Here is a 15,520-nt window from a genome sequence, read left to right as displayed (position 1 = left end):
CTATGAGTGTGATTACAACTATGTTGTAGGAAATTGGAACTTCAATGAAGATGTGCATCAAGGATAGGATAACCAAAGGTGGGAGGAGCCATATGCATATGATCAATCCTCATGGCAACAACCTCCACCAATGCACTATGAAGAAGAGTCATTCTATGATGCATGCCAATTCAATGGTTATGGTGAATCCTCTTGTGACTTTCAAGAACCACCACACACCTATGAGTCATATCCTCAACATAGCCCTCAACCATACTCACAAACCCCTTCTCACCAAACACCTCCATATGACCCCAACCCATATCCACCATACCAACCACCTTGTGAACCATATGAACCATATTAAGAACCACCCCAATTCCACCACCAATACCCCTAAGAACCACCACCTCACTACCCTTACCAAGATGAATCACCTCCCATGTATGATAACTTTCAACCACATAATGAATTTCTCTTTCCACCACAACCCTCCAAGGAAGAACACCCACATCCATCCATCCAAGAGTCAATGGATCGTCTCAAGGAAGAAATGGATTGGCTTCAAGCAATAATCCGTCAAAAGGAGCAAGAGGAAGCCCAAAGGAGGAATTATGAAGCTATTGAGGCTAACCTTGCCAAAATTAAAGCCAACTTGGACTCATGGGACTCATGCAACAAGCAAGGCATCTCCACGGATGAGTGTGAGAAATCAACCGAAGAAAGGAGCATGAAGGAGATTTTAGAATCTCCACATGAGGACAAGGAGATGGGGTATGTCTTGCAACAAGTGGAGGAGGGAGAGATTGTTGAAGAAGAAGAAGTGGTTGAAGAGTTAGGGGAAGTTGAACAAGAGGTGGATTCCAAGTTTGAGAACACTGCCACACCAAGTAACATTGTTGATTATTTTGTGGAAGTTGTTGAACCCTCTTCCATTGAGCTTGAAGGCGATGTTAAGGAGGGTGCGCATCCTCCTAAGCATATAATGAATGATGAAGAATTGGAAGATCTTGAAACTTTTCTCCCAAACAATGAACCTTCTCTTCCACCATCACCTCTCGATGAAGCCCCCATGCAAGAATTGAGAGATCTTGAATCTCACATTTTAAGGCAACACGAGGAGGATGAAAAGAAGTTTAAGGAGCTCGGAACCAAGATGGCTATCCTAGTGGAAGCCGTTAGCAATATGGCCTCATCCCAACTAAGCCTAAGCAATCAAGGCACTCCCATTGACGAATGTGGAGAAGTAATTAAGGAGCCTAATGAGGGAGTGAGTTTAGAGCTTCAAGGTGAAGAAGATAGGTTGAAGCAAGAATTGCCACAAGGGGAGGGAGATGAGACAAGTAAGCCGGAAGAAGTGGTTGAAGCCTTTGAAGAGGTTGACCAAGAGATGGATTCAATCATTGAAGAGTTCTTATGCACAATTGAATCCTCTCCAATTGGGTTTGACATAGAGGGTAAGGAAGAAGATACCTCACCTCCCATGCCCTTGGTGAGCAATGAAGAAGAAATTGAATTGGAAGTGAGCCACCAAGAGAAAGAGGTTGAAGTTAAAGAAGCTTGGCAAGAGGTAGAGCTTGAAGAACCTTGCCAAGTGGTGGAAGCTTTCCAAAAAGGATGGACGGGAGTAGAGCGCGCATTGTCAAGATCATTGGGAACTCCTCCACCTATGTTGTCATCCAATCCTTCATTTGAGTGGGTAAAACTTCTAACTCTTAGCTTTATTATCCCGCTTGAATTTAGTTTGCTTGAGACGGATGGCCAACTTAGGACGCTTTGTGGAATTAAGCGTAAGAGGAGGATGTTTAGTGGTTGGCGTTGTAAGTCTAGGCTCATTATGGTTGGAAACTCAAATTTGAGGAGCATGGATTGGTGTAGTGCTCAATTAAATGGGTCTAGGAGGATAGCTTGGTGCCTTCATGAGAATTCATCTCTCTTGCCACCCAGAGGAAATCAGCATGATCAACTCAAGGACGGGTGTGAAAACAAAGTGTGGGATCCCGGATCACACAAGGAGGATCAACTTTGGGAGCCTATGGTTTGTGAAGAACTCCGTCAAAGCTTGGAGTTATTAACTTTGAATGATGAAGCACAATGGAAGTCCAAGCATTGGTGGATGTTCAAGGATGGATTTAAGCACAAGCCACCTTAAGAGGAGCTCCCCATAAGTCCAACTTAAGGACAATAAACAAAAGTGCTAGGTGGGAGACACCCCACCATGGTAATATCTTTTCATTTTCTCTTTTGTACATATTGGTAATTAGTTTAATTTTATGTTTTGTTTTGTTTGTTGAGTTTATTTGGTAGTATAATATGATAAATAAGGTTTTAGGGTGTTTGGGTAGCTGCTTGGAGGTTTGGAATGCTTGGTTTGGTGCAAAAACTTGAAAACAAAAATTTTGAAAAACAGAGCACCAACCCGCGCGTGCGCGCACCTGGCGCATACGCGCGCCTCAGCATTTTCGACCATCCACGCGGGCGCGCCATGTACGCGTACGCGTGGATGCAAAGATTTCACCTCCAAGCCAAATTCCAGAGAGTTATGCCTAACTTGTGCCTACTTTGTGCGCAAGGCACAAACCACCCGCGCGTGCGCGCACCTGGCGCGTACGCGTCCTTGAAGTTAAATACGCAATGCGTGCGCACGCACGCTGTACGCGTGCGCGCCGATTGCACCACCTGCCCTCCTGGTACAAAAACCAGAGAGTTGTGCCATTATTGTGCCTATTCTGTGCCCGCATTGACGCGCAGGCGTACTTGGCACGTCTGCGTACTGCGCGCGTCCGCGCCGGTAAAAAAAAAGAGAGTTTTTTTTCTTCCATCTTCCATTTTCTTTTGTCCATTGCATTCGCATACTTTTATTCTTCGCATTTTCATTTTGTTTTTATAGCCTGTTTTTACCTTATTTTTTTCAAGTTTCTTATTTGAATAATGGTGTTGAATTTTCTTACTCAATTATTGAGAATTTCTTGTTTAATCTTGGTGCTTCTTAACTTGTTTGATATTGTTGGGTAATGAAGCTTTTAAATCAATGCTTAATCTTGTATGACTCTTATACCCCTTTGTGCGTTGATATGAGCTTACATGTCCTTCATGACCCACTCTTTCTTGTTTAAGCTTGATGCAACATGCTCTTCATGCTTTGACTTTATTCTTGCATCAAGTATTAGTTAATATGCCTTAGCTTATATTGTTTTCTCACTCACATGTTGTAGCTACCATGTAGTGAGAACCCTACTCTTATTTGGCATTAGCCCCCACCTATGTTCTAATTGCTTTGATGTCTTTGATGTAGGCTTAATTATCCTTCTTTCTCTTTCCTTTTAGGTTGGCCACCAAGAAGGAAAGGAATAAGGAAGCTTCTAAATAGGGCAACAAACAAGTTCATCCGCACAACCTTTTGAAGGAGCTCATCAATTGTAGCAACCCGTCCACCTTTGCTCTCCTTTGTATGCACCGAGGACGGTGCAAATTTCTAAGTGTGAGGAGGTCGTCCGACCGATCTCCATGGGTAACAATTTCTTTCTTTCAACACCAATTCTTGATTCCCTTTGCTAGTTAGTTGTTGCATTGCATGATAAGTTGCATGATAGTTAAAATTTGTACATATTTGAGCATTTTTTTTATGTTAGGACTACTTGGTTAGGGTGATGATTTATTTTCCAAGAAAAAAATTGTTTTTTAGGGCACCCTACCAATTTGAAAAAAAAATTTTGTGACAAACTTGCTTGAAGAATTTATTTTGGAACATGGTTTTTGAGCTAAGAACACAAGCATGTGAGTTTTGAGCCTAATGGTGTGGTTACATCTTATAACCACTTATTTTCATTCTTGTGTGCATTATTCTCTTTCTATGATTGTAATCTTTGATTTTTTTGATTCTTTATGTCCATTATTCCATGTATACATGCATTTATATGATTGAGGCCATCATTTCATTTAACTCACTTACCCAAATAGCCTACCTTTCATCAACCATTGTTAGCCAAATTTGAGCCTATTGAATCCTTTTTGTTCTTAATTTTAGCACATCACTACCCCTAAGTGAAAAACAATAAATGTCCTTAATTTGGATCTTTGATTAGCTTAGGCTAGTGAGAGTGTTTATCATTTAGGTATGGGAAACTTGAGACATTGGTTGAGATGAAAGTGTAATTTTTATTTTTGTTTAAAATATTGGGAATTGGGTACATATTCATGCACTATATGTAAAAACCATATGCATTGATACATTTGTATATACAAAAAAATGAAATGATGAAATAAAAAAATATATAAAAACAAAGAGAAAAAGAAAAAAAGAAATAAAAAGGGGACAAAAATGCCCCAAAGTAAAGTTCAATAAAATCAATGCATATGGAATGTAAATTAAAGAGAATGCATGAGTATGTGAAAAAGTGGGAATCATGGGTAGCTAGGTTGTGTATTAGAATTGCATAGGTTGTTATATGTGTTTAGTGAGAGCTTAGGCTAATCAAAGATACAAATTTCAAGCTCACTTGACCATATGCATCCCTACCTTGACCCTAGCCCCATTACAACCTATGAATAAGTCCTCATGATGAATGTATGCATGCATTGAATAATTGTTGATTGTTAGATGAAAAATAAATCTTAGAAAGCATGAGTAGAAGAGAATTGAGTGAATCGACCCTATACACTAGAGCGACTAGAGCGGATACACTTCCGGTGAGGGTTCGATGCTCAATTCCTTATTTCCGGCTTTCATGAGCTTTCTTCTTGCAAGTCTATTTGAACTTCATTTTGATATTTGAATTGGTAGAGTTTGTGAGTCGTCATATGACCTTTTCCCTACTTGCTTATATATGTTCTTGGGGAATGATTTACTTTTGACCAAGTAGGTAGAATCATTTTGCATTTAGTTGCATTCATATAGATAGGTGTATATAGTTTATTTGCATTGAATAAAGGTTCATACCCTTTTCTTATCCTTCTTTATTCTTAGCATGAGGACATGCTTGGTTTAAGTGTGGGGAGATTTGATAAACCCCGATTTTGTGGTTTATCTTGTGCTTATTTTGGGGGATTTTATCAACTTTTCTCACATTTATTCAATGAATTAGCATGGTTTTGTAATTCTCCCTTGAATTGTGCTTAAATGTGAAAACATGCTTTTTAGGCCCTAAAATTGGTGATTTTAATTCACTTTGATTCCATTCGATGCCTTGATATGTTTGTTGAGTGATTTCAGGTTCATAAGGCAAGTATTGGATGGAAGAAGTGAGAATAAAAGCATGCAAAGTGGGAGAACTCATGAAGAAATGAAGGAACCGTAAAGCTGTCAAGCCTGACCTCTTCGCACTCAAACGATCATAACTTGAGCTACAAAGGTCCAAATGAGGCAGTTCTAGTTGCGTTGGAAAGTTAACATCTGGGGCTTCGAAATGATATAAATTTTGCCATATCTTGCTTCGCGTTCAGGGGCGCGCACGCGCACTTTGCGCGCGCACGCCGATGCTGTCCGTGGCCCACTTTAATGAAATCGCCCTCAGCGATTTTGCAGCTCATTTTGGGCCCAATCCAACCCATTTCTGATGCTATTGAACCCAAAGATTGAAGGGGGAATGAACCAAGTAGTCATAGTTTAGTTTTCATTATGCTTTAGCTTAGTTTCTAGAGAGAGAAGCTCTCACTTTTCTCTAGAATTAGGATTAGGATTAGGTTTAGTTCTTAGATCTAAGTTTTAATTCATGTTTCCTTCTACTCCTTCTTCTTAATTTCTTGTTGTTACATTTATCATTCTTCCATTGTTGTTATTACTTTCTTCTACTTTGTTTGTAGATCTACTTTTGTTCATCCTATTTTCTTTTAGTGTAATTTGAAGTAATTCATTTAGATCTTGTTTCATTTGATTGTTGTTGTTGATTTCTTACATTCAATTGCTGTTAAATTTTACTCTTGTCATCAATTTACTATGCTTTGCTTTTATGCCTACCAAGTGTTTGATAAAATGCTTGGTAGGATGTTAGAGTAGATTTTGAGTATTCTTGGCTTGGAAAGAGTGATTGGGCAATCTTGAGTCATGAAAACCCAACTTATGTTGGTGATCTAGAGTTGTTAGCTAGTATTGTTTCCATTGACGCTAATCTTTTGCTAATTTAATTAGTGAGTTGATTAGGACTTATGGAAGATTATTTCCATTGACGCTAATCTTTTGCTAGTTTAATTAGTAAGTTGGTTAGGACTTTTGGATTGAGATTAGCTAGTCTCGTTAGACTTTCTCCCTCTTTGTTGGAGTTGACGTAATGAGATAAATTCTTGTTTATTATTGTGACATGATTAGTTAATCTTGTTTGACATTCTCCCTATATGTTGGAGTTAACTAAATAAGATGAACTAATCATGCATGACTAGGATAGAAAGCCTATGATCTCAATCCATTGCCATGAATGTCTCTTTTTATTACTTGTCTTCTTTAATTTCTTGTTTGATTTACTTTCTCTTGTCATTTATTTTCTTGCCCAATATCAATCAAAAACCCCCCCTTGATCCCCATAGCCAATAATTAAGCACTTCATTGCAATTCCTTGTGAGACGACCCAGAGTCTTAATACTTCGGTTAATTCTTATTGGGGATTGTTAATTGTGACAACCAATATTTTTTGTATGAAAGGACTATTGTTGGTTTAGAAACTATACTTTACAATGAGAATTCATTTGAGGAAATTCTAAACCACACAAAAGTTCTTTCAATCACCCAACACTCGCGAGTTTGAAGCTCGTCACAGTCATCCCTTCCCAGATCCTACTCGGAATACCACAGACAAGGTTTAGACTTTTCGGATCTCAGGAATGGCCGCCAATTGATTCTAGCCTATACCACGAAGGTTCCAATCTTAGATTAGAAACCCAAGAGATACGCATTCAAGCCATTGCTAGTAGAACAGAGGTGGTTGTCAGGCACATGTTCATAGGTGAGAATGATGATGAGTGTCACGGATCATCACATTCATCAAGTTAAAGAACGAATGAATATCTTAGAGAAGAAGTAGGCGTGAATTGAATAGAAGAACAATAATAATTGTATTAATTCATGAAGAACAGCAGAGCTCTACACCTTAATCTATGGTGTGTAGAAACTCCATCGTTGAAAATACATAAGAACAAAAGGGTCTAGGCATGGCCGTGAGGCCAGCCCTCAAACGTGAAAAGGTCTATGAAAGTATATATCTCTCTATCTATGTAAATACAATAGCAAAAGGTCCTATTTATAGAAAACTAGTAGCCTAGGGTTACAGAAATAGGTAATTAATGCAGAAATCTTCTTCTGGGCCCACTTGGTGTGTGCTTGGGCTGAGCATTGAAGCTTCCATGTGTAGAGACTTTTCTTGGAGTTAAACGCCAGCTTTTGTGCCAGTTTGGGTGTTTAACTCCAGCTTTTATGCCAGTTCTGGCGTTTTGACACCAGAATTTCTATGCTGACTTGGAATGCCGGTTTGGGCCATCAAATCTTGGAAAAAGTATGGAGTATTATATATTTCTGGAAAGCCCAGGATGTCTACTTTCCAACGCAATTGAGAACGCGCCAATTGGGATTTTGTAGCTCCAGAAAATCTACTTCGAGTGCAGGGAGGTCAGAATCCAACAGCATCTGCAGTCCTTTTTCAGTCTCTGAATCAGATTTTTGCTCAGGTCCCTCAATTTCAGCCAAAAAATACCTGAAATCATAGAAAAACACACAAACTCATAGTAAAGTCCAAAAATGTGATTTTTATTTAAAAACTAATAAAAATATAATAAAAACTAACTAAAATATACTAAAAACATACCAAAAACAATGCCAAAAAGCGTATAAATTATCCGCTCATCACAACACCAAACTTAAATTGTTGCTTGTCCCCAAGTAACTGAAAACAAAATAGGATAAAAAGAATAGAATATACAATGAATTCCAAAAACATCTATGAAGATCAGTTTTAATTAGATGAGCGGGGCTTTTAGCTTTTTGCTTCCGAACAGTTTTGGCATCTCACTTTATCCTTTGAAGTTCAGAATGATTGGCATCTATAGGAACTCAGAATTCAGATAGTGTTATTGATTCTCCTAGTTCAGTATGTTGATTCTTGAACACAGCTACTTTATGAGTCTTGGCCGTGACCCAAAGCATTTTGTTTTCCAGTATTACCACCGGATACATAAATGCCACAGACACATAACTGGGTGAACCTTTTCAGATTGTGACTCAGCTTTGCTAGAGTCCCCAATTAGAGGTGTCCAGAGCTCTTAAGCACACTCTTTTTGCTTTTGGACCATGACTTTAACTTCTCAGTCTCAAGTTTTCACTTGGCACCTTCACGCCACAAGCACATGGTTAGGGACAGCTTGGTTTAGCCGCTTAGGCCAGGATTTTATTCCTGTGGGCCCTCCTATCCATTGATTCTCAAAGCCTTGGATCCTTTTTTATTTCACCCTTGCCTTTTGGTTTAAAGATTTATTGGCTTTTTCTGCTTGCTTTTTCTTTTTCTTTCTTTTTCTCTCTTTTTTTTCGCATATACTTTTTTTTTCTGCAAGCTTTTCACTGCTTTTTCTTGCTTCAAGAATCAATTTTATGATTTTTCAGATCATCAAATAACATTTCTCCTTTAACATCATTCTTTCAAGAGCCAATAATTTTAACATTCATGAACAATCAAATTCAAAAATATGCACTGTTCAAGCATTCATTCAGAAAGACAAAAGTATTGCCACCACATCAAAATAACTAAATTGTTTTAAAATTTGAAATTCATGCACTTTTTTTTCTTTTTTAATTAAAAATATTTTCCATTTAAGAAAGGTGATGGATTTATTTTCATAGCTTTAAGGCATAGACACTTAGACACTAGTGATCATGTAATAAAGACACAAACATAAATAAACATAAAGCATAAAAATTCAAAAAAAAAAAACAGAAAATAAAGAACAAGGAAATTAAAGAACGGGTCCACCTTAATGATGGCGGCTTGTTCTTCCTCTTGAAGATCTTATGGAGTGCTTGAGCTCCTCAATATCTCTTCCTTGCCTTTGTTCCTCCTCTCTCATAACTCTTTGGTCTTCTCTAATTTCATGGAGGAGGATAGAATGCTCTTGGTGCTCCACCCTTAGTTGTCCCATGTTGGAACTTAGTTCTCCTAGGGAGGTATTGATTTTCTCCCAATAGTTTTGTGGAGGAAAATACATCCCTTGAGGTATCTCAGGGATTTCATGATGAGGAATTTCCTCATGCTCTTGTCCATGAGTGGGATCTTTTGTTTGCTCCATTCTTTTCTTAGTGATGGGCTTGTCCTCATCAATGAGGATGTCTTCCTCTATGTCAATTCCAGCTAAATTGCAGAGGTGACAAATAAGATGAGGGAGGGCTAACCTTGACAAAGTAGAGGACTTGTCCGCCACCTTGTAGAGTTCTTGGTATATAACCTCATGAACTTCTACTTCCTCTCTAATCATGATGCTATGAATCATGATAGCCCGGTCTATAGTAACTTCAGACCAGTTGCTACTGGGAATGATTGAGCGTTGGATGAACTCTAACCATCCCCTAGCCACGGGCTTGAGGTCATGCCTTCTTAGTTGAACCGGCTTCCCTCTTGAATCTCTCTTCCATTGAGCGCCCTCTTCACAAATGTCTATGAGGACTTGGTCCAATCTTTGATCGAAGTTGACCCTTCTAGTGTAGGGGTGTGCATATCCTTGCATCATGGGCAAGTTGAATGCCAACCTTACATTTTTCGGCCTGAAATCTAAGTATTTTTCTCGGACCATTGTAAGCCAATTCTTTGGATCCGGGTTCACACTTTGATCATGGTTCTTGGTGATCCATGCATTGGCATAGAACTCTTGAACCATTAAGATTCCAACTTGTTGAATGGGGTTGGTGAGAACTTCCCAACCTCTTCTTCGAATCTCATATCGGATCTCCAGATATTCACCCTTTTTGAGCTTGAAAGGGACCTCGGGGATCACTTTCTTCTTGGCCATAACTTCATAGAAGTGGTCTTGATGCACCTTTGAGATGAATTTCTCCATCTCCCATGACTCGGAAGTGGAAGCTTTTGCCTTCCCTTTCCTCTTTCTAAAGGTTTCTCCGGCCTTAGGTGCCATAAATGGTTATGGAGAAACAAAAAGCAACGCTTTTACCACACCAAACTTAGAAGGTTTGCTCGTCCTCGAGCAAAAGAAGAAAGAAGAGAGTAGAGGAAGAAGAAAATGAAGGAGATGGAGAAGTGGGAGTGATTCAGCCAAGGGGGGAGAAGTAGTATTTATGTTGTGTGAAAATGAGGGAGTGAAGATGGGTTTATATAGGGGTGGAGAGAGGGTTAGGGTTCGGCCATATAGGGTGGGTTTGGGATGGAAAGTGGTTTGAATTTGAATGGTGAGGTAGGTGGGATTTCATGATGGATGGATGTGGATTGGTAAAGGGTTTATGGAGAAGAGAGAGAGAGGTGGGGTAGGTGGGGATCTTGTGGGGTCCACAGATCCTGAGATGTCAAGGATTTTTCATCCCTGCACCAAGTGGCATGCAAAACGCCCTTTTTTGCCAATCCTGGTGTTAAACGCCAGCTCTGTGCCCCCTTTCTGGCATTAAACGCCCAGAATGGTGCCAGACTAGGCGTTTAATGCCCATTCTGCTACCCTTACTGGCGTTTAAACGCCAGTAAGTTTCTCCTCCAGGGTGTTCTGTTTTTAATACTGTTTTTCATTCTGTTTTTGCTTTTTCAGTTATTTTTGTGAATTCACATGATCATCAACCTACAGAAAACATAAAATAACAATAGAAAATAGAAATTTAACATAGATCAGTAAAGATTGGGTTGCCTCCCAACAAGCGCTTCTTTAATGTCAATAGCTTGACAGTGGGCTCTCATGGAGCCTCACAGGTACTCAGAGCATGATGATGGCCTCTCAACACCAAACTTAGAGTTTGGTTGTGGCCTCCCAACACCAAACTTAGAGTTTGAATGTTGGGGTTTTGTTTGACTCTGCATTGAGAGAAGCTTTTCATGCTTCCTCTCCATGGTTACAGAGGGAGATCCTTGATCGTTAAACACAAGGGAGTCCTCATTCACTTGAAGGACCAATTCTCCTCTGTCAACATCAATCACAGCTTTTGCTGTGGCTAGGAAAGGTCTGCCAAGGATGATGGATTCATCCATACACTTCCCAGTCTCTAGTTTTATGAAATCAGCAGGGATGTAATGGTCTTCAACCTTTACCAAGACATCCTCTACAAGTCCATAAGCTTGTTTCCTTGAATTGTCTGCCATCTCTATTGAGATTCTTGCAGCTTGCACCTCAAAAATTCTTAGTTTCTTCATTACAGAGAGAGGCATGAGGTTTATGCTTGACCCTAGGTCACACAGAGCCTTTTCAAAGGTCATGGTGCCTATGGTACAAGGTATTAAGAACTTTCCAGGATCTTGTCTCTTCAGAGATAATCTCTATCTAGTCAAGTCATCCAGTTCTTTGATGAGCAATGGGGGTTCATCCTCCCAAGTCTCATTACCAAATAACTTGGCATTTAGCTTCATGATTGCTCCATGGTACTTAGCAACTTGTTCTTCAGTAACATCTTCATCCTCTTCAAATGAAGAATACTTATCAGAGCTCATGAATGGTAGAAGTAGATTCAATGAAATCTCTATGGCCTCAGTGTGAGCCTCAGATTCCCATGGTTCCTCATTAGGGAACTCCATGGAGGCCAGTGGACGTCCATTGAGGTCTTCCTCAGTGGCGATCACTGCCTCTTCCTCTTCTCCAGGTTCGGCCATGTGGGTTATGGTGATGGTCTTGCACTCTCCTTTTGGATTCTCTTATGTATTGCTTGGAAGAGCACTAGGAGGGAGTTCAGTAACTTTCTTGCTCAGCTGACCTACTTGTGTCTCCAAATTTCTAATGGAGGACCTTGTTTCAGTCATGAAACTTTAAGTGGTTTTAATTATATCAGAGACTACAGTTGCTAATTCAGAGTGGTTCTGCTTAGAATTCTCTGTCTGTTGCTGAGAAGATGATGGAAAAGGTTTGCCATTGCTAAACCTATTTCTTCCACCATTATTGTTGTTGAAGCCTTGTTGAGGCCTCTGTTGATCCTTCCATGAGAGGTTTGGATGATTCTCCCATGAAGGATTATAGGTGTTTCCATAGGGTTCTCCCATGTAATTCACCTCTTCCATTACCTCTATGGAGTTAAAATCTGAGTTTTCTCTGATCACAAGAGCTTAAAATACCTCTTTGATCAGAAAGAACATAATATGCGGCAAAGGAGGTGGATGGAACTACTGAAAGACTACGACTTTGAGTTAAATTACCATCCGGAAAAGGCGAATGTTATGGTGGATGCGTTAAGTTGGAAATCATTGTATGCTGCGTGGATGATGCTTCGAAAAGAGGAGTTGCTCAGGGCATTCGAGAGTTTGAAGGTTGGTGTTCAGGAAGTGTCTGGAACTTTGTGTTTGAGCCAATTACAGAACTCAAGTGATTTTAAATCTGAACTCCTGAAGGCTCATCAGAACGATGATGTGTTACCAAAGGTGTTGCCCTCTATTGAACAAGGAAAGCAGTGGAGAGTGTCATGGGACCAAGATGGATTGTAGAGATTTAAGGGTAGGATCATTGTGCCGGATTTTGGGACTTTGCAACAAGATATATTAAAGGAAGCGCACAAAAGCGGATTTTCTATTCACCCTGGGAGTACTAAGATGTACAACGATCTGAAGGCCATGTTCTGGTGGCCTGGTATGAAGAATGATATGGCGAAACATGTCTCGAAGTGCCCAACTTGTCAAAAGATGAAGATTGAACATCAGAGACCCTCCGGGAGGTTGAAACCTTTGGAGATTCTGCAATGGAAGTGGGAGAGTATTGTGATAGATTTTGTGTCGGGATTGCCGATGACTAGAACTGGTCTTGATGCTGTCTAGGTAGTTGTGGACCGGTTGACGAAGTCGGCTCACTTTCTACCCATTCGGATGAACTATACTCTTGAGGAGTTGGAACGCTTGTACATAAAGGAGATTGTGAGACTTCATGGTGTACCAACTACTATAATTTCTGACAGTGATCCCTGTTTCACCTCGAGGTTCTGGGGTACATTTCAGAAAGCTTTTGGAACCCGTTTGAGCTTAAGTACAGCTTACCATCCTCAAACAGATGGTCAATCCGAGAGGACGATCCAAACCCTAGAAGATATGTTGAGGGCTTGTGTTTTGGACCAGCCAGCGAGCTGGAATCGGTATATGCCACTAGTAGAGTTTGCGTATAATAATAGTTACCATGCGAGCATCGGAATGGCTCCGTATGAGGCTCTGTATAGGATAAAATACCAGTCTCTGCTATGCTGGTATGAAGCCAGGGAAAAGAGCTTCTTAGGGCCGGAATTGATAGCTGAGACTACCGAGCAAGTTAAGAAAATCAGAGATAGGATGCTCACTACTCAAAGCCGTCAGAAGAGTTATGCCGATCAGAGGCGGAAACCCTTAGAGTTTGAGGAAGGAGACCATGTTTTCCTTAAGGTTACTTCGACAATACGAGTAGGTAGAGCGATTAAGACAAAGAAGCTGAATCCCCGATACATCGCTCTATTCCAGATTCTTGAGAGAGTTGGACCGGTTGCGTATCGGATGGCTCTACCGCCTCACTTTTCGAACCTACATAATGTGTTTCACGTGTCGCAGCTTCGGAAGTACACTCCTGATGCTAGCCATGTGTTAGAACCTGAATCGGTTCAGTTAAAGGAAGACTTGACTCTACTGGTGACTCCGGTCAGGATTGATGACACGAGTATTAAGAAGTTGCGCGGAAAAGAGGTTTCCTTAGTGAAAGTGGCATGGAGTTGAGCCGGTGTCGAGGAGCACACTTGAGAACTTGAGTCAGAAATGTGAGCAGACTACCCACACCTATTCTCAGGTAACAAAAATCGAATTTTGTGGGCAAAATTTTCAATTAGGTGGGTAGAATGTAAAACCCGGTTAATTAATGACTAATTAACTCGCAAATTAAAATATATTCTAGAAAATAAGAAAATGAGATTTTTATGGTTTAATGTGATAGAGAAATTTAAAACGAGAATTTTGACACCAATTTTAAAGAAATCGGCCCAAGATTGGGCCGAATAGGCCGAACCGGGCCAATCGGACCCAAGTTGGGTCCAAGGGCCCAGCCAAGCCCTCATTCATTAAAGAGAGTTCAACTCTCTCTCTCCCTCAAACAAACAGACACGCTGAACACAAATTAAAGGGAAAGGGGGAGAAGAAACATAAACCCTTGTTCCAACTTCCATTGATCACAACTTTTGATCAATGTAATGTGATTGTGAAAACGTAGGCTAGTGACCCTAAATGAATTGAATATATACTTGGAGATTTAGATATGAAATGTTGATTATGATGTGAGATTTGATAAATTGAGATTTGGCTAAATATGGTAGAATTGGTGGGTAGATGATTGAATGAGGTTTGGAAATGGTTAATGTTGGGATGGTTGAGTTTTTGGTTGATTTTGAATGGATTTGGAAGTGTATGTTTTGAAATTTGGGAGTTTATGTTTTGGTAAAAATAGAATTTTGATGAACTTCAACGGATCATATCTTGAGCCATTGTTTTTGGAATTTGATGATTTTTATATCAAAGGAAAGATAATTTCATAAGCTTTAAAATGGTTTAAAAATGTTGGTGGAAATCTAATTTTTGCAGAAGGAGATATGATAGTTGCAAGTTTGGGCCAAAAATCTAAATTCTGCAACTTCTGCAGAATTTGTGATTTCTGGTTTGTGTGCGCACGCACACCCCGCGGGATTTTGAACCTGTGCGCACGCACAGCCTTGTGCGTACACACACGCGGGGACAGGGCTACTGATGAGAGCGCTAGCATGCCCTGTGTGCACACACAACCAACGAAGGCTTGCGAGCTGTGCGTACGCACAGGGCACAGACCTGTGCGCACGCACACGTTGGGAATGGCATTCGGTTGATGGTGCTAGCAGACCTTGTGCGCGCACTCAACCCTGGAAATTTAACTTTCTGTGCGTACGCACAAGCCTGTGCGCGCGCACACTTTTTGAAAATGTTTCTGGGCATGCGCACGCACACCCCTGTGCGTACGCACGCAACCCTGTTCTTTTCTAAAGTTTTTGTTTTCAAGTCTTTCGCATTCCCAACAAGCTTGTGACCTTCCGAGGCATTATTTCACACTTATAAACCCCCAATTTCATCCTTTAAATCTTAAATTGATATAGAATGCCTAGTGAATGAGAGTAAGCTAGGGGAGAGAGTAACTTGTGGGTGAAGAAAGGGGATGCTATGAAGAGTTATGATGAAAGATGATGATATGAGTTGTTGAGGAGGATGGTGGAGTGCTGTATATGATAAGAGCCGAATGGCTGAGTGTGATATGAGCCGAATGGATGCGTGTGATGATGATTATGGCTGAGTACGAATTATGATTTGTAGGCCGGATGGATGAGATGAATATTAATATATGGCTGTGATTAAATGCATATATGCCGAATGGTTGATTATTATGATTGTTTGCACTCCACCTATCTGAG

General features: G+C 40.3%; 1 protein-coding gene across 1 annotated transcript; it reads left to right on the top strand.

Moving 5' to 3' along the window:
• Positions 1–13,262: 13,262 nt before the first annotated feature.
• LOC148546439 (uncharacterized) lies at positions 13,263–13,811 on the top strand. Its single transcript, XM_088499215.1, has 2 exons — positions 13,263–13,583; positions 13,704–13,811. Exons 1-2 carry the CDS (start codon positions 13,263–13,265, stop codon positions 13,809–13,811), a joined length of 429 nt encoding a protein of 142 aa, XP_088355341.1.
• Positions 13,812–15,520: the final 1,709 nt, after the last annotated feature.

This window comes from Arachis ipaensis, chromosome B9 (genome assembly GCF_059453495.1).
Source record: "Arachis ipaensis isolate K30076 ecotype BB chromosome B9, ASM5945349v1, whole genome shotgun sequence".
NCBI lineage: Eukaryota > Viridiplantae > Streptophyta > Magnoliopsida > Fabales > Fabaceae > Arachis > Arachis ipaensis.
The sequence above is the reverse complement of the archived record's forward strand: the minus strand, read 5'-3'. Positions and strand labels throughout refer to the sequence as shown.

Coding starts and splice junctions, on each gene's coding strand:
- LOC148546439 (XM_088499215.1), top strand. CDS start 13,263: ATGGCTCCGTATGAGGCTCTGTATAGGATAAAATACCAGTCTCTGCTA. Junction 13,584..13,703: donor TTCTTGAGAGAGTTGGACCG/GTTGCGTATCGG, acceptor GAATCGGTTCAG/TTAAAGGAAGACTTGACTCT.